Raw genomic sequence first — 27,914 nt, 5'->3', positions numbered from 1 at the left:
CCAGTGCACTTTAGTTGTGCAAGGCTGTGGTAACATTAATGAATATGGTTCTGGGGTAGATACACCAGTTTCACCATCTTTTATTGGATACAGAGTTATAAATTCTCTGATGCCCATATGAGTCCTTTTAAATACATACACTCAGGTACATTCGGCAAAGGGCATTTATGGGTAACATGGAGCAAAGTGCTAGGATGGCAATATCTGGATAGGGCAGAGAAGTGGGGCCAGGGAAGGCCCCCTGGGGGCTGGAGGTACAGGCACCACTTTAGAAACAAAAGTAAAACCAAAAGTTGCTCTCCACCCCTCTGCCTGGTGTGCTTGGGGTGGGGGAAGCTACCTCTCACACAGCTCAGGTCCTTGCAGCCTGGCTGTGTGGGGAAGGCGGGGCCTAGAGGCCAGTTGTGGAGGTCCCCACCAGCAGTGCCCCCTAGAGCCAAGCCTACTGGCACCATCCCAGGCCAAGCCTGAGTCACTTCAGGCCTCTGCCCCTAGTATAAGACCACTGCTGGGGCAGAGCTTAGGCTGGTGGCCCCAGTCCAAGCCTCCCTGGGGCTGTGCTGTGGTGACAGGAGAGGCTTGGCCTTGTGGTGGGGGCCTGCCTGATTGTCAGGGCAGTCTTGGGACTGGCCAAAGTCCCAAGGAGTTGGGGAGGGAGGCCTGGTATTCTGATCTTCACCCAACCCTAAGCCTTATCCTCAGGCAAGGGCTGCAGATGAACACACTTGTCCAGGAATCGATACATACACACGATACACAGCAATATGTACAGGAAAGCAGGCCTGGAACAAGGCTGGGTGAGAAAGCATGGCCACCAGGGGTCAAGAGAAGTGCCAAGCCCCTGGAGGAGGGAAGTCAACACTCCTCAGGGATTGGCAGGCCAGGGTAGATCCCATGGGTGGGAGTTAACTCCTCTGAGCACTTCGACCATACCCCACTCACCTCCTGTTTCCACTCCAAATTCACCAGGAACTGGGTCTTTGGCACCAAAAGTCACTCTGGGAGGGTCTCCTTCAACTTAGCGCCTTAGAGGGATTGGGGCCTTGGTGGCTCCCCCACCTGTTTCCAAAGGATTCGAGACCAGGGGGATAGGCAGGATCCAAAGGCAAAGGACAGAGCCACATGTTAGAGCAGCAGGCCTGGGGCAGGAGGTGTCTTTTTTTTTTTTTTTGAAGCAATTCCTGAGGGACTGATTCAACTTCTGCCATCAGGGCTAAGAAAACATTAGAGGTCATGCTCTCTGGGTGGTCTTTCCTGGCTAATGAAAAGCAGGGGTCTTGGGCAGCCCACTTTCCCCTGTAGGGGTATGTATTATGCATCTTTACTGTTTGCCAGTGCTGAGGGAAAGCAGCTGGAATAAAGCATGAAGAACTCAGGCCAAATGTGCCCACCTTCCAGGTGTTGGAGCCAGGCTATATGTGTTGAAGTGCAAAGGACATTAGATGGCACCTTGGGATCTCTCCATTGACCTGGGGTCCTTGGAGCAGGGCCTGCCTTGGTAAGCAAAATGTCATTATTCCTTTTTTGCATCCTATCAAGTATGAGATTAAGGGCTCCCTTTTAGGAGGTAAAGGTGGGATGAAACACTTCTGGAAGACTGACCCTCTGGTTTCCCTCCTTGGCCCCAGCTGAATGGTTGCCATGGAAGTGAATAAATGGAGCACCCAAGCAAGTAGGTTTCCTGTCCAGTAGCATGGCTCATCCCCAGAGGAAATGAATAGCATCAAGGTAGGAGGCAGGAAGCTGCTGGTTCTCAGCATGCGCAAAGGCCAGGGCATACAAGGCTGCCAGTCCAGGGGTGGATGTGCAAGGGATACACTGTGTCTTGTCATTTGCATTGACAAGGGCTTGGGCCTCTGCCATATGTACTCCCACATAGTTCTCACTCACATAACCTGAAAATACTGGATGAACTTGGTGGGTTTCCTGGAAACAGACCTGTAAGAAGGCCAACTTTACCGGGCAGGAGAGGGGGCCTGTTCACCCTTCTGCCCCTAGTGCTGGTGGTATGCAGTGCTGTTATGTGAATAGCGCAGTGAAGGAGCCTGTGACTAGCATCAGCACCCTTCCACTGAGCTTACTGCTTATGCCACCTGACCTTTCCCAAGGCTGATGCCAGGTACTCCAGTGAGTGCCACTCAGGGAGAAATTGCCTAGAGCCTTATACTCAGTGATGGAGGCGCTCTGGGGCACAGAAAACCCTTATGTTGGGCAGGCTTAGACCAAGCAGGAGATCCCTTTGTGCTTTGTCCAGAAGACAGGGAGGGTGGCACTTTGGTCCTCGAGTCATAAGGAGCAAAGGCCACAGGGGTACAGTTGGTATGACAAGGCAGATGTACCCAGGGAAGCAAGGGCCTGAGTAGACCTTGACTTCCCTCCCAGGCCCTTGGAAGAGAGAAAGTTGTGCTGCTCTTTCCTGTATGTCTTAGGGACAGGACTGGGGAGGTGGAAGCTAATGGAGGCAGCTGCAGGGACTAGGAGTGGCGGTGCGGTGCTACACACAGCCAAGGCTTTGTGCAGGACTGGACAGAGGGATGCTGACATGACACCCTTGGTAGCCCAGGTCTTCCAAGGGCAGGAACACAGCAGGCCACAGGATGAAAAGTCAAAGCAATGATGAGAAGCCAGGACACCTGGGGCTGCTGGGAGCACTGCTGAGGCCAGGCATCGGGGTGCAGTTCTAGAGAACTTTTACAAGGTAACCCAGGGCTGGGCTAGATGTTCAAGCCAAGTGGCAGCAGAATTGGGTCCCTGGAAAAGCCTGGGAAATGAGAATCCCAGATCCAGTCAGGACCAACAGCCTAATGGCAAGGCTGGGAACTGACCTTATACAGGAGTGAAGAAAACTCTAAGATGGATTTAGGTCATGTTGGGAAGAACTGTCCAAATAGGTTGGCAGGACGCCCCAGCCTTTGAATCACTGTGGTAAATCTGAGGGGATAAACTGGGGTAACCTTGGTGCCAGAACCTGATCTTCTGGGGACTGTGCAAGGGCCAGTGAAAACCCCCAGTGGCATTCTGTGGCTTCTAAGCCCTGAGGCAGAAGACCCCAGCTGCAGCCTTAGCCTGTGGCTGGTGGAGACTGAGGAAGGGGCAAGTCTATTAGGATGCTCTACCTCTTCCTTGGCCCTAGGTCTGTCCTTGCCAAAGCCACATTCTCAAGCAAGCTAATTAGACAGGAAGCAAAGTCAACCACCCTCCTCTAGGACCCAGCACAGTGGGCAGCCCAGTGCCCCACTCCCAGACAGCCTAGATAGCATAGGGGACCCAAAGGCCATCACATTCCTGCCCAAGCACCTGGATTAAAAGGAAATTCCTTCTCACTATAGGCAGGCCTCCCAGGGCTGGCACCTTCACCCTCCCTTCGATTTCTTGAGAATGATTGGTAGATATAGAAACATGCACCTTTTAGCTCGGAGTTTCACTCTGGAGGGTGTGTGTCTGGGTAGGGAGCCTTTCTTACAGGAAAAAGTAAGTTTTCTCCACCTCGAAGCCACTCCCATCCCCTTTTGTGCCCACCTTGGGAGGAGTGGTTTCATTCTGGGGAAAAGTTCTAGGTAACTTTTTTCCTTCCAATCCTGCCACCAGCTTTTTAATGACTGTACCTAGGTCCCTAGACCTGCCTGGGTTATCCCTGGAGAGTGTAGACCCAGGGCCCAGGCAAGTTGTGAGAATGGGTGGAACAGGTAGGAGAGAAGAGCCCTCCCTGCCAAGTCTGAGCTGCCTTGTGGGGTTCCCTGGGGCCTGGGGCCTCAGGAAAGACAGGCCTGCCTGAGCAGCTGAGGAGCCACTGGTAGTTATTGCAGATCCTCCGAGTGAAGACACCAGTGCTGGTGGTGACAGCTCCTCGCTGGCTGTGCCAGAAGTCTGCTCCAGAGGGGATAGGGTGGGGGTCAGAGGGCAGCTTCTGTCCAAGCCCCTGCCTTGGGTCAGACCTGTTGCTCTGCTGTTCCAGTAGGACAGGATACTCCACCCCTCCCTGGAAGCTGGGATAACACTAGGCCTCCAAAGGTCTAGTCCAAACCAGGATCCCTCTGGAGGTACAAATAATGCCTTGGTGTGGGGCTAGCAGGTGTCCTGCCACCCCCTGCCCCCCGGGTTAGCAGCCACCTTCCACCTTGATGTGCAGGATCTTAGAGAAGCCAGGCCTTCGTCGCAGGGCCTGTGAACCAAGCCCTGAGTTAGTTCTCTTGCAAAGCTGGTGGGGTCCTCCCTCCACATTCACCCAGGTCACCAGCCCCAGCCTAGGAATGTCACTTGGGGATCTTGGTTGGCCTTGGAGCCAACCTCTCACCTGGAGTTTTGTCACCATATCCTCAAATAGCTTCTGAGCCTCAGGGCTGCTGGGCTCCTTGAAATAATCAGCAATTCCAATTTGGACCACAATGGACTTGAGGTTCCGACAGATGCCTGGGGAAAGGTGGATAAGGAGGCCCCATGTTTGGCCTGCACAGTGGGGCTACCACCTCTCATTTCACTGATTAATGACATCAGATACTCCTTGAGGAACCATCATGTGGCAGCAGGCCTACGATGGCCTGGGATGCACAACTGGACCAGGGAGAAGGTGGATGAAGGCACTCTGGGAAGACAAGTGGACAACAGCCAACTGCTCAGCAGTTCTAGCAAATTCCCTGGCAGAGGGGACAGTTTTACCCTGGTCTGTACACTTGGAGGTGATTATAAGGAACAGAGTGGCTGAGAGGAAGCTTGAGCATGAGGGTGGAGGAGATGGGGACAAACCAGGCAGGCTGCACAGGGTTTACAGGATGGAATGTGGCTGCTCACTAAGGTCAAGGGCTGAGGAGCCTGGAGAGTATGAATTTGAGGCTGAGCAGTTTGTCCTGATGGTGTATCCAGGGTGTGGACATGGGGCTGAAGGGGAGGGGAGAGGAGGGTCCTGGAGTTGATAAGGTAAAGGAACCTTCAATCTGGGAACAGGGTCTTCCCAAGGGCCACAAAGTCCTGGATGATGGTCTCATTTGGGGGAAGCAGCCCAAGCTGGGTACCCTTGTCCTCAGTGAAGGCAGAGAAGTGACAGAGTGGAGAATGGGTAGTATTAGGTGAAGGCCCAGAGGAGGCCTAAGAACTGTCCTAGGGAGCTTACACACATTTCTGCCCACCTATTCTAAGAAAGTCAGTGAATGAGAATGTAAAACTCAGAGGGGTAGAGTAATTTGCATGAATTCACAGCTAAACAAGCAGTAGACCCAGAGCTGAAACCCAGATCAGTCTAGCTCCAGAAACTGCACTTTTAATCTGTCTGCTCTCCTGCCTCAGCCCTGGTGAAGACTTACACAGGGACAATTTCTGCATGGCTTCTGGCTCCAATGAGACTATGCCAAAGCACAACAGATATCTTTGGAACTAGACTATTAGGAGTGGATACTGGCAGGCTTGGAATGCCCACTGGCCTAAGAAGACACTGCTGGCAAAGCCAAGACCAGATATTGCTGTCTGCCCCCCACCCCCATGCTGGTGTTTGCTGATTAGAGCATCAGGGAATTGTTTATGCTACTGCTGATAGGCCATGGTGACAGGTGAAAACCATATCCTGCCCTGCATTCCCCCATTACTCACTGTTGAAATGCAGTAGGGCCTTAGGAGTGACAGGGGTGGCCGTGAGTACCAGCATCTCTAGTCCCTTCAGGCCTTCCCGGCAGACCTCAGCTGCCACCTCCTGGGTGATCTCTGACACATGGTCCAACTCCAGGACCTGCAGCCGCATGCAGTTTCTTGCTAGGAAGAGGAAGAAGGCAGGCCCTGCTGACAAACTCCCTAGGTCACTTCCTGCCCAACACCCTTGGTCCCCTGTCACCACCCAAGATGCAGCCCCAATCCCCTGTAGAATTTTGCAGGATATTATTGCACCCTTACCAGCTTCTCACCTCTCCCCACCCCAGTCCCAAGGGACTCACCAAGTGATGCCAGGCCCTGCACCCCACAGCCGGCGCCCCCAACCCCCAGAGCCCGGAGGTGGGGCCAACAGCGACCGATCATCTGCAGGCAGCGGTTACTGAAGCGCGTGGGCTGCTGGCTGGAGAATGGGGAGGGGACAGTCAGGGAAGCCTTTGGATGCCTGATACCCCAAGCGAGTATATTCCTCTTGGGGGATCCCTCCCTGCCTCAGGCAAGTACCCTGACAACAACCCAGCTGGCCAAGTCAGAACACTGGCATCATCCCTGACTCGCCCCTCTCACCTCTTGCCATGTTCTGCAGTTTCAGATTCCTGAGTAACTCCTGTACCACAGTTTAGACCACCATTGGATTCAGCTAGATTACTACCAGTCTCCCTGCCAATCCATGCTCCACAATGCAGACAGTGCACCATTCATTCCTACAGCCACTCACTGTGTAATTCAGCAGATGGTTATCAAGTGTCTGCTACAGCCAAGAACAACTGAGCCAGGCCCTGGAGGTGCAGTGGTAACAATGCAGACATGGTCCCTGCCCTCAAAGCATGGGCAGTCTATTTTATAGAACTTTGGCAGTCTGATCTCAGTACTTTACTTAAAACCTAAAATTCTCCAATAGTCTCCCAGTACTTTCTAGATAAAATGCAAAAACCTAAACCTCTTAACATGGCCCTGCCTGCCCTCTCCCAACCTGCTTGTCCACACCAGATTTGCCATTTCCCTGAACATCAGACTTGCCATCTCTCAACATTCACCTAAGCAATAGACATCTCTTTGGTATCTGCTAAGCACTTGGTACCAGGGATACAGAAATGGACATTCACAGACTCTGCTCTGAGAACTACAAGTCTAATGTAGGAGACTGAAACAGAAATAATTGCAAAACCGGTAACAGCAAGTGTCAGGACAAGATGCAATGGGAATCAAAGCAGGAGCACAATGACTGCTTCCACCAAGGTGTTAGGGAAGGTACACTAGATGGGCTGGGAGGGGCCAGCACATGGAGAACGATTGGAGGGCAAGGAACAGGGAGGGTTAGAACTATAGGAACTATAGGTAGAGTGAGGGATGATTTCACACCCTGAATTCTCCAACGATCAGCTCTTATATGTTACATACTGACCCAGAATTGCCTTGTCGTGTGTCAAACAAAACCCTGCTACTTTTAGCTGTGTTTACTGAACACTTACTGTGGGGCCCACAGGCTCTGTGGTATAATCTCACTGAAGCCAGTAACAGCTCTAATAAGGTCAGTAGATTCCTAATATCACCTTCACTTTGCAAGTTGAGAAACTAACATGCCGTTAGGTTGCTCACAATGGCACTGCCACTAAGCCAAGTCATGACTTCTAGGTCTAATTTTAAAGCTCTATTCTTAATGCCTCATTGTGCAGATTAATGTGTGTGAACCTGTCTCCTCAAGAGCTTATGGAATGGGCTCAGATCTGTCCAGTCCTCAGCCCCAGACCAGATCCAACCCTTTCCCTTCCCCACCCACCCAGCCTGAGCTCACCAGGGGTGAAGAGGCGCCACCTGGAGGGAGACAATCTCTCTGCAGCCTGCACCTAGAGCCCAAATAACTTCGTGGCCCACTGGGTCTGTGGCACTCCTGTTGAAAAGACAAGGCTGGAGTGGCTCATCCTGGCGGTTTCTCCCTGTCAATCCTTCCTTCCCTTAGGTCACAGAGCTCTTGGGTGCCTTTGTCTGAGGACCTGAGGAAAGGCCATGCAGTGTCTAGGGATCCTTGGGGTCCCAGGCCAATAGGGTATAAGCCTTGCTTCTGGTAAAAGGAACCCACCTGTAGGTGACAGCCTGCAGGGCACGACAGTAGCAGCTGGCCAGCCAGAGTGAACGGTCGGTGAGGATGTTGGGACAGTGGGAGATGCGCAGGATCAGCAGGTTCCCCCCGGCTGCCTTCAGCAGGGACTCCAGCCCTGCTTCAAGACAGCCCCTGGGGATGACCAAGAGGTCACCTGCCTGTGGTCACCTCCTCCTCTGGAAAGCATCCCCACTTCATTCCAAGTCTGGGCCCAGGAGCACCCGCCCACCCACCGCAGCCTCACCGGGTGTTCCGGGCGTACTCCTCCTTGCTCTCCTTCTTCCCCCGCTGTCGGGGCTTCAGGTTCTGCAGGGTCAGCGAGTGGGCCTGCGTGCACCACTGAGCCAGCATTGCCAGAAACTGCGTAAGAGGGAGGGTACATGGAGAACAGGGGGTCTGCACTTGGCTGGCTGGAGAAAAGCCAGCCCAGAACAGGAGGCTCTGTGAGAGGATTTGGGGGAGCCAGGCTGGAGCCAGGGCTGCAAGGACCAGATTCTGCCAGGGGGAAAGGTGGGTTCCCAGCAGGGCAGAGGTAGGCACCTTGGAACACACTCTCGCATTCTCTAGCAGCACCCTTGTCCAGACAGCAGGGTGACGGGCCACGAAGCGCCAGTCCCGGCAGACCTCGGCAGCATGCAGCAGCGTGCGTGTGTCCAGGTAGGTGAAGATGCAGAACAAGGCAGCTCGCATCTTAAGGATCTCTGGGCTGATGACCTCGTTGGAGCGTGAGGGGCTACCCCGCTCCCCTCGCCGGCCTCGTCCACTGCCTCCCTCGGGGCGGGCTGCAAACACAAGGGAGCAAAGGTGACAATAGAAGGTCAAAGGCCAGGGCAAGGATGTGGATGAGGAGCTGGGGCAGGGTAGGAGCTGCAAGAGGAATGGGCATAAGACCCATGCTGGGGGAACCAGTGGCTTGGGAGGAAGGCCAATCTGCTTTCCCCTCTGCTATGGTACAGCCACCCTTACTTTTACATATTAGCAAAGGTATTCCTTCCTCATATAAACTTTCTTTTTTAAGAGTCAACACTGGGTTGGGGTTGTGGCTCAGTGGTAGAGCACTCGCCTAGCACGTGGGAGGCCCTGGGTTCGATCTTCAGCACCACTTAAAAAATAAATAAACAAAGGTATTATATCCAACTAAAAATTAAATTTTTTTTAAAAAGTCAACCCTGACCCTAACTCCTACCTTCCTGATGCCTCTGCATATGTGTGTGGCCTGTGTGCAGATGGGGCTCCCCACTGTACCGGGAGCTCCAGAGTCTGGAGTCAACACTCTCCTCTACATGTCACTGAGCTCCGCATGTATACAGACCCTGTCCCCCAATGTACCATCCTTGCACTGGCTACCCTGTCATTCAAGTCTCTGCACCAGGCTGGAAGGGCACTTCATAGGAGGGGTGGGCAGGTCTGGAGAAGAGGAAGGGAAGTGCAGGAGGTCAGAAGATTTGCCCTCTTAGCCCTTTTTCCCCCTGGAAGGGCCCAGCACCCTGGGGAAGGCTGGCCTCTCTGCCATTCCTCTCAGGACTTACCTGAAAGCCGGCAGCTGCTCACTTGCCCAGCCATAGCAGGCCCAAGGCGGGGGACATCTGAGGGGCCCTCAGCCTCGGACTCCGTGGTTCGGGAGCCCACGTCTGAGACATCACCCTCCTCCCCCTCAGTGCTGTGTCTGCGAGGTCTGCGCTGCCAGTTCTGGATGGCCTGGCGCCGTAGGCCTGAGCTTCGAGGGGCCTGGGACCGCTCTGAGCCACCATTGGTAGCCTGGGCCCGTGTGCCCAAGCCCCCAGGGCCACTGTCTTCAGGTGCCCCCTCCTCTGGCCGGGGCAGCTCCAGGCTGTCACTATCATAGCAGCCTGAGCTCTGGGAGGCAGCTGGCACACGGCTGGAGGCCCTAGGGCAGGGTGGACCAGATGGTGAGGGGCGAGGGGCATCAAGTTGCCAGAATTCTCCACCCTCCCCTTACCACAGATCAAGGGCAACCCATCCGCCCTGCTTCCCAAAAGTTCCCTCTGAGTATGGAAAGACAGATAGGTGACCCAAGGAGAATGGACACAGGAGGAGAGAAGCCCCAGATGGCCAGCAGATCTTTCCAGGGAGAGGGTGGGCTGTGTAGGGTAGGGCAGGCCCCAGGCTTACCCTGTGCTGGGAGAAGAGCCATGCCGTGATACCGCGTAGGTGCTAGGCACGGCCGGGCCTGCGTGGTGCTCTCGCTGTGGGCCCCCAGAGCAGGAGGGAAAGGAAGGGAGGCAGAGGAGGCAAGAGGATGAGGAGGCAATAACAGGAGAAAGAGGGTACAAGATGGAGAGAAGAGACGAAGGAGAGGAGAGAAAAGAAGAAAAAAAGTTGGGAAGGATGGACGAATGGACAGACAGACAGCCCCAACAGGGAGGCTCACCAGCCCCCTGGCCACACCCAACCCACACCCCAATTCAGGCTATGGCTCCTGGGTTCTCATTTTCAGGGATAGGCAGAGATGGGCCCCTGAGGGCTGGGGCTGCTGGATCACACCTTGAGACAGCCTCAGGGGATGGCACTCCTGCCCAGAGGGGCCCCCTTGTTCCAGACCCACACTTCAGGCCTAGGCCTATTCTTGGGGGGAGAATCAAAGAAGAGAAGCACAGCATTCTGGGGGATGTGAGGCTGTGTGTGAGGGGAGGTTGTGGGGACCAGATAAGCAGGTAAAAGAGGGGACAAAGGGGCACTCACCATTCTGCCTGGGCCCCGGGCCCCTGGCCCTGCACCACTGCCCCCACCTCCACGCCCCAGGCTGGCACTGGGTGTGCTGCCACAGCTGCTGCTGATGACCTGCAGCTGACGTTCAGCACGGTCGGCCCGCTCCAGGAGTTCCTCGATGAACTGCTGCAGGCGCAGCTTGGCACTGGCCTCCCGAGCTGCTGTCTCCTTCAGGAACTGGTCAATCTGTACCACCTCCCTGGGCCCAGAGCAGGCTTTTACCCTAGAGCCTCTGCCTGGTTGACCTGCCACCCTCCCTTGTGGGGAGACACAGGGCACAGCTGCCCATGATGTCTGCTTATGGCCCCACACACAGCCCCCTACATCTAACCCATAACCAGACACATCATCCTCACACAAAAACACAGACACCCAGTTACCTATGGCCTCAATATACAGCCTCCCCACAAAGGAACAGCGCTAGGCACACACTTTGAGCCACACAGCCATGTGCACATACCCGCTCAGTACACATTCATGAATGTGCCCTCATCATGTATCCATTCCAGGCACATACTCACAGTCTGAGACATGCAAAGCATCATGGAGGCACAGTCTCACTGACACACTCAAACACACACACACACTTTCTGAAAGATTGAAAAATGTATTCAGTCACTTCAATACATAGGGAAATACACTAAGATGCAAGAAGCTTATTAGTGTTTGCATCAACCTCCAGGAGTTGCACAAACACATGGCACACCTTATAGATTACCTGAGTCTATATTCCCCAAAGCATCCATGGTTGTTCATGCATCTGTTCAACATTTATTGAGTACCTTATAAGTGCTAGGCACTGTTCTAGATGTTGGGGAAGCTTCCCTGAACAAAAGTAGAAACCCCCTGCCTTCATGGAGCTTATATTGCAATGGGGACAGATAAATAACATCTGTAGCCAAGCACTGTGGCACATGCTTATAATCCTGTGACTTGGAAAATGGGAGGAATATCAGGCTATGCATTTTAAAATAAAAAATAAATTTAAAAGGCTGGCTCTCGTAGTTTTGTTGGTAAAGATGGAATCCTGGGTTCCATCACCAGTAACAGGAAAAAAAACCAAAAAACTAAACCTAACATTTGAATAGTTCATAATCCTTCATTTAAAGATCAGAGAAGTGAGGCAAAGTCAGCAAAGAAGAATAAGAAGGAACAGACCAAAAAAAAAAAAATGGGAGAGCCAAGTGAAGAAAGTGTTTCAAGGATCTGCTGTGGATAGGGCAAGAAAGAGGGTGACTTGGCCTTAGGAACATGGTCAAAGACAGTGGTGGAACTGGAAACCTGATCAGAATGGGTTCAAGAAAAAATGTGAGAAAATAAATTGGAGACCAGGAATACTTTCATGAAATTTTTTTCTGTATGAGGCAGCAGCTTAAGGGAAAATAAAGTTAAATGGGAGACATGACATCATGTTTGCATCCTTTTAGGAATGATAGATTAGATAGATAGATAGATAGATAGATAGATAGATAGATAGATAGATTTTGATGATAGAAAAGGGAGAGGGGAGAATTGGGCCACACCTTTGAGTAGGGCAAAGGGAAGAGGATCCAGTGCCAAAATGCCAGGCTGATCCTGGCTGAGTCAGAGCAGGGTCAGAAACAGACACTATCTTCATAGATAAGCACATGCATGATCATGCTGCCATGTATGTACTCGTGGTCCTGCACACACACGATCATGACACTCTGGGACCCACACACACCAATATTACAAGTTCATGACCATAGACCCCCTATTACCTAGCTATGACTACATACAGACATGCATGTTCAGGGTGGTTGTGATGGCACACGGGCACACCCACCAGCAGGGCCCTGAGGGTCTACTCACTGCTGCTTGCGGTTCAGCTCCTGTTCCTTGTGCACCAGGTCCTGCTTGAGAGAGGCCAGCAGCTCCACGCTCACATCCACCTGCCGCGAGAGCTCAGACGCTCGCTCCTCCAGCTCCTCCTTCTCGCGCCCCAGTCGAGCGCTCTCCTGCCTAGCAGTCTCCAACTCTGCGGCTTTGCGCTCCAGCTCTGCCTGCAGCCGGCCCACTTGGCCCGCAATCTTCTGCTCCACCTCCTCGCTCAGCCTCTCCAACCGCCGGTCCACCTCCAACTTCTCCAGAGCGCGTATCTTGAGGCGCGCCAGGCCCTCCTCGTAAGCCACATCGGCTGGCGAGGGGGAGGCGGGCGAGGCCGAAGCCGGGCCTGGGCCGGGCCCTGGCGGCGGCGTCGAGCACGCAGAGGATGCCACGGACTTGCGGGCGAACAGCTCTCCCAGCGGGATCTCTATCTCACGCAGCGCATAGCGTGCGGCAGCCGTGGGCACGAGACCCGGCTCACCCAGCTCCTCGCAGGGCAGGCTGGCGGGCACCAAGTCGCCGGGGAAATGGGCGAGGGGTGCGTGGTGGTGGTGGTGGTGCAGCAGGTGCGGCGTTGCAGGCGACGGCCCAGCGGCCTGCTCCTTGCCTTGAAAGGACGTGCTCTCAAAGACCTCGCGCCGGGCTCCGGGCACAGCCAGCAGGGCGGCGGGCTCGGGCGCCAGCGGGAAGCCCGAGGCTGCGGCTGCAGCAGCTGCTGCAGCCGCGGCGCCGTCGCAAATGCTGTTGGTCTTGGAGAGGATGTAGAGAGTCTCATAGGTGTGGCTGTACTCTAGGTGGGCGCGCAGGGACGACAGGCTCCGGAAGCGCTTGTGCTCCCCGCAGCGGGGGCAGCGGTATGGCAGGTCCAGCGAGGCCATGGCCCCGCCGCCCCCGCGGCGTGCTGGCTCCACCGCGGCCGCCCAGCGGGTCAGCCGGGCGCGCTCATGGGGGGCCGCGGGCGAGCCCCCCTGCAGAATCAGTAAGGCTCAGGGTGCCCGCGACCAGGGTCGAGGAGGCTACAAGAGAGGGAATAAGTCTTAAGAGGATGATTCTCCTCTCCCAGCCACACCTCCCAGGCCCTGGGCCGGAATCCACAATCAAGTGTAAATCAAGTGACTTTCCCAGGAAAGTGTAAATCAAGTGACTTTCCCAGGAAACACGTGCCCGGAATGGAGGGGCCTTGGGAGACCTATGGCAGAACTCTCAGAGCGGAGTGTACTGCTGTGGCACCTGTGCAGGGCCTGTACATAGGTGGATGAGAGAGAAAGGGGGGGGGGGGGAGGAGGGAGGGGGAGAGGGAGAAAGAATTCTTTTTAAAAATACAGAATTTTAAAAAAATGAATCAGTTTTAATGTTTAATGGCTCTGTTCTGGAAACAACCCATGTGCTCATAAACAACAGAAGGGATAAACTGTGGTATATTCATAATTGAATGCTACCCAGTAATAAAAGGAACTACAGATACGCACAGCAATATGGATGAATCCACTTAGTATTATTTTGCAGGAAAGAAGCCAGACCAGAGTGCAAACGACAAGATTCCACAGAGATGGGAGTTCAAGAATAGACAAAATTGATAATGACAGAAATCAGAACAGAGGTTATCCCTGGGGCTCTTCGGCTTTGCGTTCCAGCTCTGTAAGGACTAGGAAGGGGTTAGGAGAGAATCTTAGGTGATACTGAAAATGTTCTATATCTTGATCTGAGCAGTGTATACAGGTGTAGATAAATCATCAAGCTGTACACAAATATCACTGCCTTATATATACTTTAGTGTATGTTAAATCTAAAAATATCCTTAAAAGAAGATGCTTAAGCAATTGCAGTGGCACATGCCTGTAATGCCAGAGATTTGAGAGGCTGAGTGGGAGGACCAAAAGTTTGAGGCCAGCCTCTACAAGTTAGCCTTACCCTGTCTCCCAAAAAAGTGGGGCTGGGCTGGGCTGGGCTGGGCTGGGGAAGTGGCTCAGTGGTAGAACATCCTCGGGTTCAGTCCCCAGCACAGGAAAAAAAAAATGCTTATTTCTATCTCATGCAAACCGCATCCATTACACAAGCTGTATTATTGGTACTATGTTGCAGTGACAAATGTTTCTCCACTTGGATATCATTAATGATACCTGTGTGTGTCACTGTTCCCATCCCTGCTACTCCAGGCACATAGTTCCTTTTCTCAAACCTAGAAAAAGCTAGATAGGCCTCCAATAAGTGTACCTGCCCTGCCCTTCACTCTAAGGGTCCTATTTATCTGTTCTCCTCACACCCTTTCTGGCACAATCCCCTCCTCACCCTCAGCCCCTCCTGCCCCACCCCACCCCCACACACTTCTGGCTCCCCTGGATTGTGGAGTTTCCGCTCCCTCACTGCTGGTTTTTCCTAAGTGCTTGCATTTGGGCTCGAACACCTTCTGCTGTCCCCATGATCCTCAGAGTCACGGATTACCACTAATGGAATAATCTAGTTGTCCTCAAGGGTCTTCACCCACTTGGTCTCTTGGTGGATACTTTTGGTCCCTGCATCTTCACAGGCTGCCAGGATGATGCCCTGTTTGGAGTTTCCTCCTGGTTCTGTGACTTTCTGTTTTTGCTACCTCCCTACATTTCCTGTCTCTTCCTGAGGTGCCCCATTCAGCCTCTATCCTTCTCCCAGGCAATCTGGTTCACTCACAGGTTCATTCACACCTTGAAGCTGCGGACTCACACATCTGCCTCTTCATCCTGACCAGCTCCTGAGTTCTGTTTGCCTTTTCCCATTTCCACATGGCTGTATGAGTAGATGAGTGTTCCCTTTGACACCCAGCACCCAGTCCTCCTGTTGGCATCAGCACTCTTCTTTAACCCTGGGGAGCCAGCCTTCCTTTGCCACATTCTCAGTCCATCCATATGGCCTGAGGGATGTGACATGAGCCTGGCCAATCACAGTCCTAGGATGAGCAGGGCACCCAATTTGAGCCAGTGAACCTCAAAATGTTCTGGAACTACTGGGAAGAGACAGTAATTCCAGTAAAAACCCAATCCTTTTTGGGTTTGGGTTTGGGTTTTTAAGTTGATGGAGAGGGCCAGAGCTAGTAGGCCATCTTTGTTTCCTTTGGGAAGGAACCACCTAGGAATGAAGCCAATCCAGAAAAACAGAACTAAGACGGGGAGAGAAATTCTTCAGAGACACTGCAAGATCCTGGCCTGCTCAATTACATGAACCAATCAACTCCTTTTTTTTTTTTTTGCTTAAGTTAGTTACAGTTGGGTCTATGTTCTTGATCAGGGAAAAATCCTGATCAAGAAATTGGAAACAGGGTTTGGGGTAGAGCACTTGCATAGCACATGTGAGGCATTGGGTTCAATCTCCAACACCACATAAAACTAAATAAACAAAATAAAGGCATTTTTTATATTTAAAATATTTTGGAAAAAAAAAGAAGAAATTGGGATCAGACAGGTGTGATGGCACACACCTGTAATTCTGGTGACTCAGGAGGCTGGGGCAGGAGGATCCCAAGTTCAAATCCACCCTCAGCAACTTAGCGAGGCCCTAAGCAACTTAGCAAGACCCTGTCTCAAAATAAAATAAAAAAAAATAATAATAAAGGGCTGGGAATGTGGCTTAGTGGTTAAGCACCCTGAGTTCAATGCTTGGTACTAAAAGAAAAAAAGAAAAGAAATTAGAATCAGAGATAGAATTTTTTTTTTTCAAATAATAAACCCCAAGAAGGAATTAGCTTAACTAAGGGGAGAAGCCTAAATTAGGACTGCTTCCTGCACCCTACTTAGAAGTTGTTGAGCCTTGTCATGCAGTAGCAAAGCAGCTGACTAAATGATCTCCTACTGCCCCTGAAACTTTAAGGGACTTGCAGAAAAATGTAAAATATTGGCAGTGAGGCCTTTGTGGTAGCCCGAGTCAGGTCCAATAAGAAAGAGACACTCTGGCTGAAAGGAGCCCATCTAAAAGCAGAGGAAGAAAATGGCTTGCCCAAAGAGGCCCTTTCTACCTGGGGCCAGTAATCCAATGTGGCTGAGAGTAAGATAATTAAGAGCCAGTTCTCTGCTTCCAACTAAAGTCAGCTCAAGCAAGGAGAGAGAGGCTGGAAACTCAGAGGGAGATCAGCCTGGGGCCTGAAAAGCTCTAGACTCCTCAGGTCCTGCTGTGCCCTCCCAGCACCACAGAAACTTCCATTATGAGCAGGTTTTTGTTGGAAAGCAGCTTGAGTAGAAAGGGAAAAGATTTCTGCCTCCCACCAGGGGTTTATACTGCCCTGAGGGAGAGGCCCAGCTAGAGGCCCCCAAACCCAAGGCTATTGGGATAGCCAAGCACCTAGGCCTGTTGCTAAGAGACAACCCTTCTCCTCCCTCATCACTAACACCAGGGACTCCATTCAAGAATTATAACTTTCAATGAAGGTCTCTAGCTTTGACTAATAGCTCTGGGGTTGATGGAAGGCAAACTGACTGAAAAGCCTTCTAATGATTAAGGGAATTACACTGCCAGAAAAATCTAGCAAACCTAGAAAACAAAGGCCAGGATTACTTAGTCCTAAGGTCTCTCCTGCTATCTTTCCCTCCCTCACCAACCCTGTACCCCTCAGTCCCCCTCTCCCATGTGACTACAGAGCACCAAGGTTGAAGACAGCAGAATCAAAGCAACAGGCTGGTGGGTCAGGGAATCTCTTCCTTACCATCTAAGTTAACCTTGTGGGCCACGAAGCAGGTGTTTTTCCTTCCCTTCAGGTTTGCCTCCATCGTGGTAGTGTGACCACAAACTGAAAGACCCTGAGAGCCTCCCTCAGTTCCTCATCAGACAAGGCATCGCCAGATCTTGAATTGGGGCTGGACGTAGTAATGGAAAGAGAACATGAAACCACTCCTTCTAGAGATGGGAGACCAGGTTGAAAGTTTTGTGAGGGATAGATGCATTATGATAAACAAGGAAATTCTTAAAAAATTATTTAGGAAAGGGGTAAGGGTCTTAAATGGCCAAGAAGTAGAATTTAATATTTTTTAAACATTAATTGCTTTTGCTGCTCGGCTTTACCCTTCTTTGTGGACTGACACCTCATTTTCCTTTAGAGAATCATTTCCTCCACTTTGAATGAGTTTGGGTAGAGCTGATCCCAACCCCTGGCCCAAAAGAGCACATATGACCTTAGTCTGCTTCATTAGAGCACCAGAGATCAGGTCAGTAATGCTCATGTTTCTCAATCTGGATCAATTCAGGCACCCTAGGACTGTGCTCGGCTGGCAGGACATGAACCTGGAACTGCTTGTGGGCATTTCTGTGATATCACTTGAACTTTTCACCTAGGACTTGTCAATTACCTGGGGCGGCAAAGGCTTTTGTAATTTGCATCATTTAAGTCAATTGAGTAATGAGGTTCCAGAGGCAAACAATGATCCATAGTGTCAAAAACACAACCCAGGCTTTCCCTCACTCCTCCCTCCCCTGCATCAGTTTACTGTCCTTCCAGCCACACCACTGGCCATCCTGATTTCTCCCTCCCTGCTAACCATCAAGACCTGCTGGTTTTTCCTTCTGGATGCATTTTAATCCAATTGTTCTTTTCTTGTAACCTGCTTTGTGCTCTGATGGGTCACATCTCCTTGCACCTGGACTGCTGGCCCAGCCTGCCTCACAGTTCTTTTCTATCCTATATAAGGCACAATACCCACTTTCTGCAGATGGCTCCTGCTTAGACACCTTCAATGGCTCCCCATGGTCTACCAAATGGAGCCACCTCCTTAGCTCCATGGTTTGGCCTCATTGTACTCTTGCCAATTTCAAAGTGAAAAAATGGTGTTTCACTTGCATTTCTTTCAAAGAAATGGTTGGACATTTTCCCACACATTTGTCAATCATTGTAGCTACAAATGACTTTTTGCCTTTACACTACTTTGCTCATTTTTATATTGTACATTCATATTTTCTTATCGATTTGGAAAAGCTTTTGTAATATTGATCCTTATATACTGCAAATATTTTTCTCAAGTATGTTGATTGGCTTTTACTTTTGTTTATGGTTTTTATTGAGTTTTAAAGAATGCTTCAGCAAAATCTTTGATTTCTGTTTTTTGTTGATTTAGGAAGTCCTTACATGAAGATGATAAAAACAGTTACATATGTTTTCTTTTAGTTTTTTCATTTTAAAAAAATTCCAGGACATTTATTTAAATTAGGATTTTAAAACAAATCGCCATGATACCAAAAGCTGACAATGACTTGGTAACATGTAAACACTTGAGGCTGTATGAGTTCCATTTTTACATTAGGATTTTTAACCAATCTAGAAATGCACACAGTGAGATGGGAAATAATAACACAACTTTTCATTATAGTTATTTTCACAAATATTCAGAAATAGAATATTATGTTGAACTCCTATGTACCCATCATCTGGATTCAACAATTATCAACTAGGTGGCCAGCTCTGTTTCATCTACACATTACTCCCTGCTTCCCACTTGCCCCATCCTGACACTGGATCATTTTTAGCGAATTCTAGGTATATTATTTCATTCCTAAATATCTTAGCAGATATAAGGCAGGACTTAATTTTCTTTAAAATAAATACGTAATAACTGTTCCAATATCACTACGCTTTAGGTATATTAAAACCCAAAAAATAACCTTGAAAAGTAAACCTCTGGGGCTGGGGTTGTGGCTCAGTGGTAAAGCATTTGCCTAGCACATGTGAGACACTGGGTTTGATCCTCAGCACCACATAAAAATAAATATATAAAATAGCTGGGTGCGGTGGCATATGCCTGTAATCCCAGTGGCAAGGGAGGCTGAGGCAGGAGGTTCGCAAGTTCAAAGTTAGCCTCAGCAAAAGTGAGAACCTGTCTCTAAAAAAATACAAAACAGGTCTGGGAATGTGGCTCAGTGGTTGAGCGCCCCTGAGTTCAATCCCTGGTACCAATAAATAAATAAATAAATATAGGCATGGTCTCCATCTACAACTAAAAGATAAATAAACAGTAAACCTCTAAGATAATTATCTATAAGTACAAAATAAAAAGCCATTTGGAAAATCTATCCAAAGAGAGAGAAAAAGAAAGAATACACATATATAATAATATGAATAAGAAAGGGGATAATAACCACTGGCACAAAGAAGATATTTTTAATATTAAAAGGCTACCAGGTACAACTCTTGGCCCTAATACTTGAAAATATAGAGGAACTAAATGCTTTTCTAGAAAAATATAAATTATAAAAATTGACTCAAGAAGAAGTAGAAAACCTGAATTGACTGTTTATTATAAACAAAACTGATGAAGTTGGCAGAGTGGCCATGGATAGTACGGAGTTCAGTTCATGCACACACAGCTATTAAAGAACAAGGCTATTGTTTAATGTATGGTAAGCATAGTGTCAGGGCATCTGTGTGTGCTGGTACATTTCAGGGCCTGGCAGTAGCTAGCCTTCTCCCTCCCTAAACCCTTTATGTCTGCACCACACCCCTGCTAGCCAGGCTCCCAAAAAACAGGGAGAAGGATAAAAGTCTGGGCATACAGGCCTGAGGATAGATGTAGAGAGGAGAGGATTCTGAGGTGCAGGTGGTTCTTTTCCCCAGCCCAGCACACCCCACAGTTTCCCTCCATCTGCTGGTACTGAGGAATGACTATGAATCATAGAAATATTTTTTGTCTGAATTTACACACTCCTTAGCATAAGCATGAACCTTTGCTTGAATGCAAGCAAGAAGGTGATGCGGGGGCTGGGGTTGTAGCTCAGAGGTAAAGCACTTGCCTAGCATGGGTGAGGTCCTGGGTTCAATCCTTAGCACCACATAAAAACAAATAAATCAAACAAATGTTAAGTTAAAAAAAAAAAAAGAAGAAGGTGATGGGGGAAGAGGGTTAGGGTGGGAAGGAGAGGAAGAAAAAGAAAAATAGAAGTGTTGCCTATTCAAATTCCAACACAGCCCTGTACTATGGCATAATAGTTGGATATCTTCCCTTGCATTCTACTTTTCCCATATCAGCAGCCTCTGCTGCCCCAAGACCTGCCTCCTTTCTGTGCCTGGCCCTGCCTCCTTGCCATCCCCGGACCTGTTATGCCCCTTCTCCCATCTGAAATGCCTACCTCAAGCCTGATTTCTTTCAATGCAAAGTTTTCTTTGGATAGTATCATACAGGCTGAACTAATCAGAGGCACTATCTTTATTTTTAGGTTTTCAGATGTGTGAGTCTCACCTCTTTAAACAAGACCAACCATCCCAAGATGTGTGCCAACTCTCTAGCTCCAGTCTGCTGTCACATTCTCACATGTTGATGCTGTCAGAAACATACCTTCCATTTCTATGGTTTCTACTATCTTGTGGTCAGGGATAACTCCTATAATGGACATCATTAGTTTTATCTGCTCAGCAAGTCTTTCTTGCTTTCTAGTAATAGCAATATCTCATCCTTTCTTAGGTGAGCATTCCCTTCCCTACTCCATGTGCTTCAGGCAGGGCCACTGTTCCTAAAGGGTGAATACATGACCCATGCCTGGCTGAGCCCAATTCCAGCACTTCCTTGGCTACAACAATTGACCCAGGATTGGACACATTCCTCAAGAAGAACCAACAGAGTCCCTCCTTAGCAGTTAATATGAAATATCAAGGGGTCATCTTTTCCTTCTGGAATCACATGTTGGGATGATGAAGCTGTCTATGGCCTTGTGCAATCCATAACCCCCACATGGAGAAAGGCCATGGATGGTGGGACAGGAAATATACAAAGACTCAGAATGAAGCTGAGCCAAGAGAGAGTTCTCACCACATTGTTGAGAACCTGGGTTCAGTATGCTTGAGACTTATCATGTTTCTTCTTCTCAGTTATATGAATTGGTAAAGATCCCTTTTTGCTTCAAATATTTTGAGTTGGATTTCTGTCACTTACAATCAAGAGACCTAACCAAGACTCTCTCAGATTTATATTTCTAGCATAGACTTCTCACCTAAGCTCTATTTTTTTTTAAAGAGAGAGTGAGAGAGGAGAGAGAGGGAGAGAGAGAGAATTTTTAATATTTATTTTTTAGTTCTCGGCGGACACAACATCTTTGTTGGTATGTGGTGCTGAGGATCGAACCCGGGCCGCACGCATGCCAGGTGAGCGCGCTACCGCTTGAGCCACATCCCCAGCCCCTCACCTAAGCTCTATTCAAATATGAATTCATCTTACTTACATTTGCCAAGTACCTGTGTCATGAACTACACCAAGTCCTTTCCTAGGTAAGTTAAGAACACAGAGACAGACAAGATTCAGTCCTTGCCTTTGAGCAGCTTGTGTTCTCCTGGGCCAGATTGAGATATTAGATGATATGGTAATAAGATAAATATTATTGTTTTTTTATTGGTTGTTCAAAACATTAAAAATCTCATGACATATCATCTTTCATACATTTGACTCAAGTGGGTTATGAACTCCCATTTTTACCCCAAATACAAACTGCAGAATCACATCGGTTACACATTCACATTTTTCCATAATGGCATATTAGTGACTGTTGTATTCTGCTACCTTTCCTATCCCCTACTATCCCTGCTCCCAAGATAAATATTATGCAAGAGGCTGGCACAGGATCCTCAATTTAACCTAGCATGAAGAATTGAAGTGATTGGTGGGTGGTGGTTGACTCTTACAGAGCAAAGTAAAACTTCCAGATGAAGAAGGGCAATTATAAGGTCAGGAAAGAAAAAGAGAGGGATTCTGAGCTGAAGAAAGAGCATGTATAGAGACAAGGAAATGAAAAAGAGTATGTCCCCTTCAAGAAACTAAAATGTAAGCTCCATGAGGATAGAGATGTCCTATGTTCCAATCACTGCCATCTCCCCACACTTATACCAGAAACTGACATAAAGTAGGTGCTCTGTAAATGTGGAATGATTGGTTGGTGAGACCCTGATAATATCTATAGTTTATATTGGAATTCAGAGGGCCAAGGTCAGGAATAAGGCTGTTGGAACATTAGAGATTGAAATAATAATAATAATAGTAATAATAATAATATTTTTTAAAATTTTGACACTTTTAAAAAATTTTGAACCCAAATTCTCACACATGCTGAGCACTCTACCAGTAGAGTAGGATGAGAAGGATGCATGTGGGAGCAATTAAAGAGAGTTGAGAAAGTCTGGTGACAGAATGGCTTTAGCAGGTAAGAAAGGCAAGAGTAAAGAAGGAGTCTCAGGTTCTTATTTGTTTTTCAGGTTTGGATTTTGAGCAACTGGGTAGATAAGGTTACAGCTCAGTAAGGAGAAAACATAGAAAAAGGCAGGTTTGGAGAGCCATATGAGTTTAGTTGTGGATTCCTTGAGTTTGAGGCTCTAGTGGACCTTGGAAATAAAGCTATTTGGTACATGCTTTGCAACATGGAGCCAAAAATACAGTCTTGACAACTTAAGCATAAAAATGCAAATGCAAATAGATGATCAGGCCCAGGGATAGGGTTCAGAGAAGCGAGAGCAGAGGAAAAAGGTGGACCCTCAGAGAGGCAGAGGAGAGACAATAACCAAGAAATTCCCAAGAACCAACAGCAGAGATGGGAGTTATAGCTGGAAACTAAGGGAGGAGAGGATGTCAAGGAGGAGAGGAGTGGGCAATAGTGGCCAACTCCTGTAAGAGCATAGGTAGGAAGGGCCCAGAGGGACTTACAAGAGAGCTGCTTTGATGAGTCTGGCTGATGTGGGCTAAGCAGGCAGGGAGGGAGAGCAGTGAGTGGACATGAGGAGCTCAACTCTGGAGAGGGAGAGGCAACATGGGAGAATACAGAAGCACTATTTTTTAAGACAGGAGAGGCCTGAACATACTAAGTGCTTCTGAGAGATAGCCCAGTTCTACTCTATACCATCACTTTCACTAATCTGAGACACAGATAACTCAATGTTTTATACCTGATAGAAATTCTTTTTTTTAAAAAAAGTTCTTTTAGAAACAGCCAATAGAGAGGGAGAGAATGAAATGGGCAATTTTCAATGTTGGTAGCTCAAAGTTAATATGGCTAATGTTGAACTCACAGGGCACACATCCTAAACCTGCTTCTTGTTTCCATCTCAACTAGCAATCTTATTATCTACTCAGCACCCTGGATAGCAACCTCCCTAAGCATTTTCTGAATTCTCAGAGAATTCAGAGAATGAGGTTCATCAATTACTCATTGTTGAGCTATCTTCTAAATATTTGTTGCTATTTCTTTCTTATAGACATGTCCCAGTTCAGACCTATATCCTCTCCTACCTGGACCATGGATTCTCTAACACCTGTAGTACTTAATTGCTTTCAAAGTTCTCTGCAAATACTGATTTATTCTAAAACAATCTCTGAAGGCTGGCCATCTTCTGAGAAGTAAAGTCCACCTGCCATGCCTGCCTCAAGGATGGTTCCAATCTGACCATCACTTATTTTTGCCAGCTCTAGCTTTCATCTTGCTTCCCTCCTACATGCATCCTGTGAGCCTTGTGGGGCTTTGGTCCACTGGAAAGCACCAGGTGCTCTTATATCCTCAAAGCTCATGCTGGTCCCTTTTCATGGATTCCCTTCTCCAATTGGTGAGTTCTGCAGACCCAGCTCAAATACTACCTACCCAGGAAGCTATCCCTGACCCCCTGCTCCAGCTCAAATCTCACTACTGTATAAGTCACTCCTTCCATAGCTTTAAGGATAATAGGTATCATCACTCGCTGGTGGTCATGGACCGGTTTGCATATCAGTTACCTCCTTATACATACACTGGAGGCAGGGACAATGCAACTGACTCATCCTCACCCCTTCCTCACATATAGTAGCTATCATTATGTTGTTGGAAGAATCAAGCTGAATAATGGATAAATTGATTGATTTCATATAAGCCAAGCAATTTCCATGGAACTGGATGAACTGGTACAACTATTTGCAACTTGAATGACAGGTTCTACTAATAACATAATGGGAGATTAGAACTTGTGTCTTTTCAACATTGTTGCTGCTTCATTTTATTGTATTCATCCAGCCAAAGATGTCAAGTACAAGACCCAGGCCAGGCACTGGGTGCATAAAAATGAATGACAATTGTGCCCTTAGAGTGCTTGCAGTCTAATAATCAGTACAGTGAAAATCTGTCTACTGATTATTTTGGTCAGACACCATGCTACTTATTTAGTCCTATTGACAATACTGCCAAGCAGTGGGATTGTCTCCATCCTAAGACGAAGAACTGAGGCTCAGAGTAGTCAAACTATTTGTCCAAGGACAGGAAGGACTGAAAAAGATTGTTGCTTTGGGGCCCCCAATGAACCATGTAGCCTAGTATTCTTCCCTTTATGTATCCCCTTCCACATTGATTCAGGGCTTGACCATGTCTTTCTTTGGCCAGAGGGACATTAGCAAGCCCAATGCAGACAGACACTTAATAAGCAATTGTACCTTAGGGCTTGTCCTCTTGGAATATTCCCTCTTGGGATCCAGTTGCCAAGATAAACCTGGGCTAGTTAAACCTGAGTAATTAGAGGCTATCTGTAGGATAATGCTGGAGGATGAGGTCATCTTCTTTTTCCCTATTGGTACTAGGGATTAAATCTGGGGGCACTTTTTCATGGAGATACATTTCCAGACCTTTTTAATTTTTATTTTGAAAGGGGAGCTTGCTAAGACTGGCCTTGAACCTGTGATCCTCCTGCCTTAACTTCCTGAGTAGCTGGGATGTCAGGTATGTACCTCTGTGTTCAGGTTGAAAGGCCATCTTGATATTCCTGTCCTGTTAGTCCCTCAGCTGACTGTGGCTATGTAAGAAATTTCAAGTGAGACCAGTACAGACCACAGTCACATCATGACCAACTCATGGACCATGAAAAATAATAAATCATTGTTTAAAGTCTCTAAATTTTGAGGTGATTTGTTATACACCAGTGAATCACTGAAACCATGACAAACTGGGATTTGAACCCAATACTACCTGACTAACTCATGCTCTTAGTCTCAATGCTAACTTCTGGTTGGAAGTGGAATGTCACACCAACCCCAATATGTTTGCAGGAGGGCCCATAGTAACACTCAAATACTATAAGTTGAATGAGAATCTTTTTGATTCAGAGAGTTATGAAGTTCTAGGGAATTCAAAGGCAGGATGGAAATTACCTTTCAATAACCATTACCCCCTGCCATTACAAGTATTCCTCAAACAAAAACAAGCTAGGCATTCCTAAATCAAGAAACAACTGTGTGAATATCACAAATCTCCCTTCCACCTCCCTCTTCCTCTCTCAGTTAAATTCAAATCAGGGAAAATTAAAAAGTTAGCAGAGTTGGGTTTTTTTAATGGTCTTCCCCCATCTCAGCCCCAACTCCCCACCATGCCAATGGCATCTTCTCTCCCACTTGACCTTCAGGCCCAATAGCTCCTACCCTCTCTTTCCATATAAAATACACATGCAAGGCTGGAGTTGTAGCTCAGTGGTGGAGCGCTTGCCTTGCACGCATTAGGCCCTGGGTTCAATCCTCAGCACCACATAAATATAAATTTTAAAAAAATGGAAATAAAGATATTGTATCCATCTACAACTAAAAAAATATTTTTAAAAAATCCCACATGCAGAAAAAGATCAGAGAAGGTGACTATTACAGAAATGGGGGAAGAAGGTTTGGATGTTATTAGATGAATTTAGAAGCCAAAGAAATGGAGCTCTAAACTGGGTGCTTTCAGGAGGAATCTTCCAGCAGGTGGAGGCATTCTAAGAATGGGGAGGCAGCTAAAGGTGTCTGCATTGTACCCCCATTATGCCCCTGAGTGTGGAGAATAAAAGAATGCTCCCTGCTTCTGTAAATCCCTCTGAAGCCCCTAAGAAGGCTGGGCTCTATCCCTGAGGCTGTGGCCCCAACATGTGTACCTGGAGAACAGTTATTCCAGCCTGGAGAAGACCCACAGGGGTCAGTGCAGCCAGTCCTCTGCTTCCTGGCAGTCCTGACACTGCCTATTCTCTTCTAAACTCCCTCTTCCCTGCTCCTGCAAACATGCACACACCTCCCAAGGTCACAAATACACAGATTCCAGCACCTGGATTCCACACCCAGAAAACCATCTGGGCCCCTGGCTGCAGACTCAACCTAAAGGAGAGAGCAGGCCCCATTCAGTACTCAAAGGCACACTGAGCAGTGTACACTTGCACTGTGTCACACACTCACATGCAAAGCAATGCGGTGGGGCCCACACATCCCAACGCACGGGGATGTGAGGAGAGCCAAACATGCATAGACACACATGCACATCTCCAGACGATCACACGTGCACACCAGCACGCAGGGACACTGGCACAGGTGCCTAGGCAGGCCTCAGAACCAAGTGCCTTCCCCACCCCCTCAGGAGCAGGTAGGGAGGGCTAGGGTTTGAGGGCGCTTCTCCTCCTACCTCCCTCTGGCCCCAGCCCTCCAAGGTCCCGGGTCCCAATAGGGTTTTGGAACCCGCCCCCGCCCCCACCCCCAACTAGACTCGGGGAACGACAGGCGGGAGCGGTGGAGCGGGGGAGGGGAAGCCTGGTGTCAAATCGTTCTGATTTTAATTTCTTACATTAACTCCTTCCTGCCTTTGGCTTGGCCTCCCTTGAATCCCTCCCAGTTGGGCGGCCTCACGGGCCTCCGGAGGGTAGTGGGGGAGAAGGAAGGGGAGGAGGAGGCAGAGGCTAGGATCCTCCCTACCTTGCCTCTCCGGGAGCAGTCCCGCAGCACGCCGCGACTCGCCCTTACCTCCACCGCCCCGCCGCTAGGCCAGGCCCCGCAGCCCTGGGCTGGGGGTGCAGAGGCAGCCCCCGCGTGCTTGGTCCAGACGCAGGGCCGCCTCGGGGCCTCGGATCTCGTTCCCCTCCGCAGCCTGGGGTGGCCGCCGCGGCTAGCGCCCCCGCCTCCCTCTCGGGGCGGGGGCGGTCGAGCCTCCCAGCCAGTCGCAGCGGGAGGGGCGCACAAACCGGGTGGGGGAAGGATGGAGGAGGAGGGGAGGGAGAGGGAGGAGGGGGCGCGCGGCCCGAGGAAAGCAAGGGAAGGGGGAGGAAGGCGGCGAGGAGGTGGGGCGGAGCCGGTCCCTCCTCCGGGGCGGGCCCTCCCGCGAGCTGGGGAGCGGCAGTTGCGGCCAGAAGCGGCTGCGCCGGGGACCCCACGTTTTCCGCTGAAGGTGGCTTTGATGGGGGAGGGGTCCGCGGCGCCGCCCTTGGGGTGCTGGGACTACGGGGCTTCCAGTCTTCCCAGCTCCCGGTACCGCCCAGTGCATTCCTTTGCCCCGGGCACTTCCAGAGGTGGCCTCCGCTGCCCACCTTTAATCGGGGCCTCTGTCTAACCGTACCACCCTGGCTTGGGCCTACATTCACCTGGGGGCAAATCCTGGGGTGGGTGGTTCTGTAGACCTGAAAAGGGGCGAGGGCGGGCGGGGGCCCTACTCCTGGGTTATGCGCCAAGTTCCCTAATCGGCCTCTGGGGCTGCGAGAGCCTGGGTCGTGCGCTCGGCGACCTCGGGTCAGCTGCGTAGTCTTTGTGGACCTCTTAGGACTATCTCCTCTGAGGGTTCACAGGGAAATAGCTGAGCTGGGAGTGACCGTGGCCAGGCCAGGTCCTGCGCTTAGGGTGTAGCCTAGGAGCACGTGTCATTGTGTCACAAATCCCCTCCC

The 27,914-nt window shown here is 49.5% G+C and overlaps 1 protein-coding gene across 3 annotated transcripts; it reads right to left on the bottom strand.

Annotated features, from left to right (window-relative positions):
• Window positions 1-56: 56 nt before the first annotated feature.
• On the bottom strand, window positions 57-27,535 carry Fbxo41 (F-box protein 41). 3 transcript variants are annotated; one of them, XM_078029022.1, is made up of 13 exons: window positions 26,956-27,535; window positions 12,299-13,329; window positions 10,439-10,664; window positions 9,869-9,942; window positions 9,265-9,623; window positions 8,276-8,517; window positions 7,980-8,095; window positions 7,715-7,867; window positions 7,430-7,525; window positions 5,919-6,037; window positions 5,581-5,763; window positions 4,295-4,410; window positions 57-4,162 (listed from the first exon to the last, which is right to left on the bottom strand). In XM_078029022.1, the coding sequence occupies exons 2-13, from the start codon at window positions 13,189-13,191 to the stop codon at window positions 4,100-4,102; spliced, it is 2,640 nt and encodes an 879-aa protein (XP_077885148.1). In that variant the 5' UTR covers window positions 13,192-13,329; window positions 26,956-27,535; the 3' UTR covers window positions 57-4,099. The 3 variants fall into 3 exon arrangements, with proteins under 3 accessions (XP_077885148.1, XP_077885147.1, XP_077885149.1); XM_078029021.1 differs by having other exon boundaries at window positions 27,004-27,535; XM_078029023.1 differs by having other exon boundaries at window positions 5,581-5,739; window positions 27,004-27,531.
• Between the last annotated feature and the right edge of the window lie 379 nt (window positions 27,536-27,914).

This window comes from Ictidomys tridecemlineatus, chromosome 12 (assembly GCF_052094955.1).
Source record: "Ictidomys tridecemlineatus isolate mIctTri1 chromosome 12, mIctTri1.hap1, whole genome shotgun sequence".
Taxonomy (NCBI): domain Eukaryota; kingdom Metazoa; phylum Chordata; class Mammalia; order Rodentia; family Sciuridae; genus Ictidomys; species Ictidomys tridecemlineatus.
The sequence above is the reverse complement of the archived record's forward strand: the minus strand, read 5'-3'. Positions and strand labels throughout refer to the sequence as shown.

Coding starts and splice junctions, on each gene's coding strand:
- Fbxo41 (XM_078029022.1), bottom strand. CDS start 13,191: ATGGCCTCGCTGGACCTGCCATACCGCTGCCCCCGCTGCGGGGAGCAC. Junction 10,665..12,298: donor GAGCTGAACCGCAAGCAGCA/GTGAGTAGACCC, acceptor CTCTGGGCCCAG/GGAGGTGGTACAGATTGACC. Junction 4,411..5,580: donor GGCCCTACTGCATTTCAACA/GTGAGTAATGGG, acceptor ACCTTTCCCCAG/GCATCTGTCGGAACCTCAAG.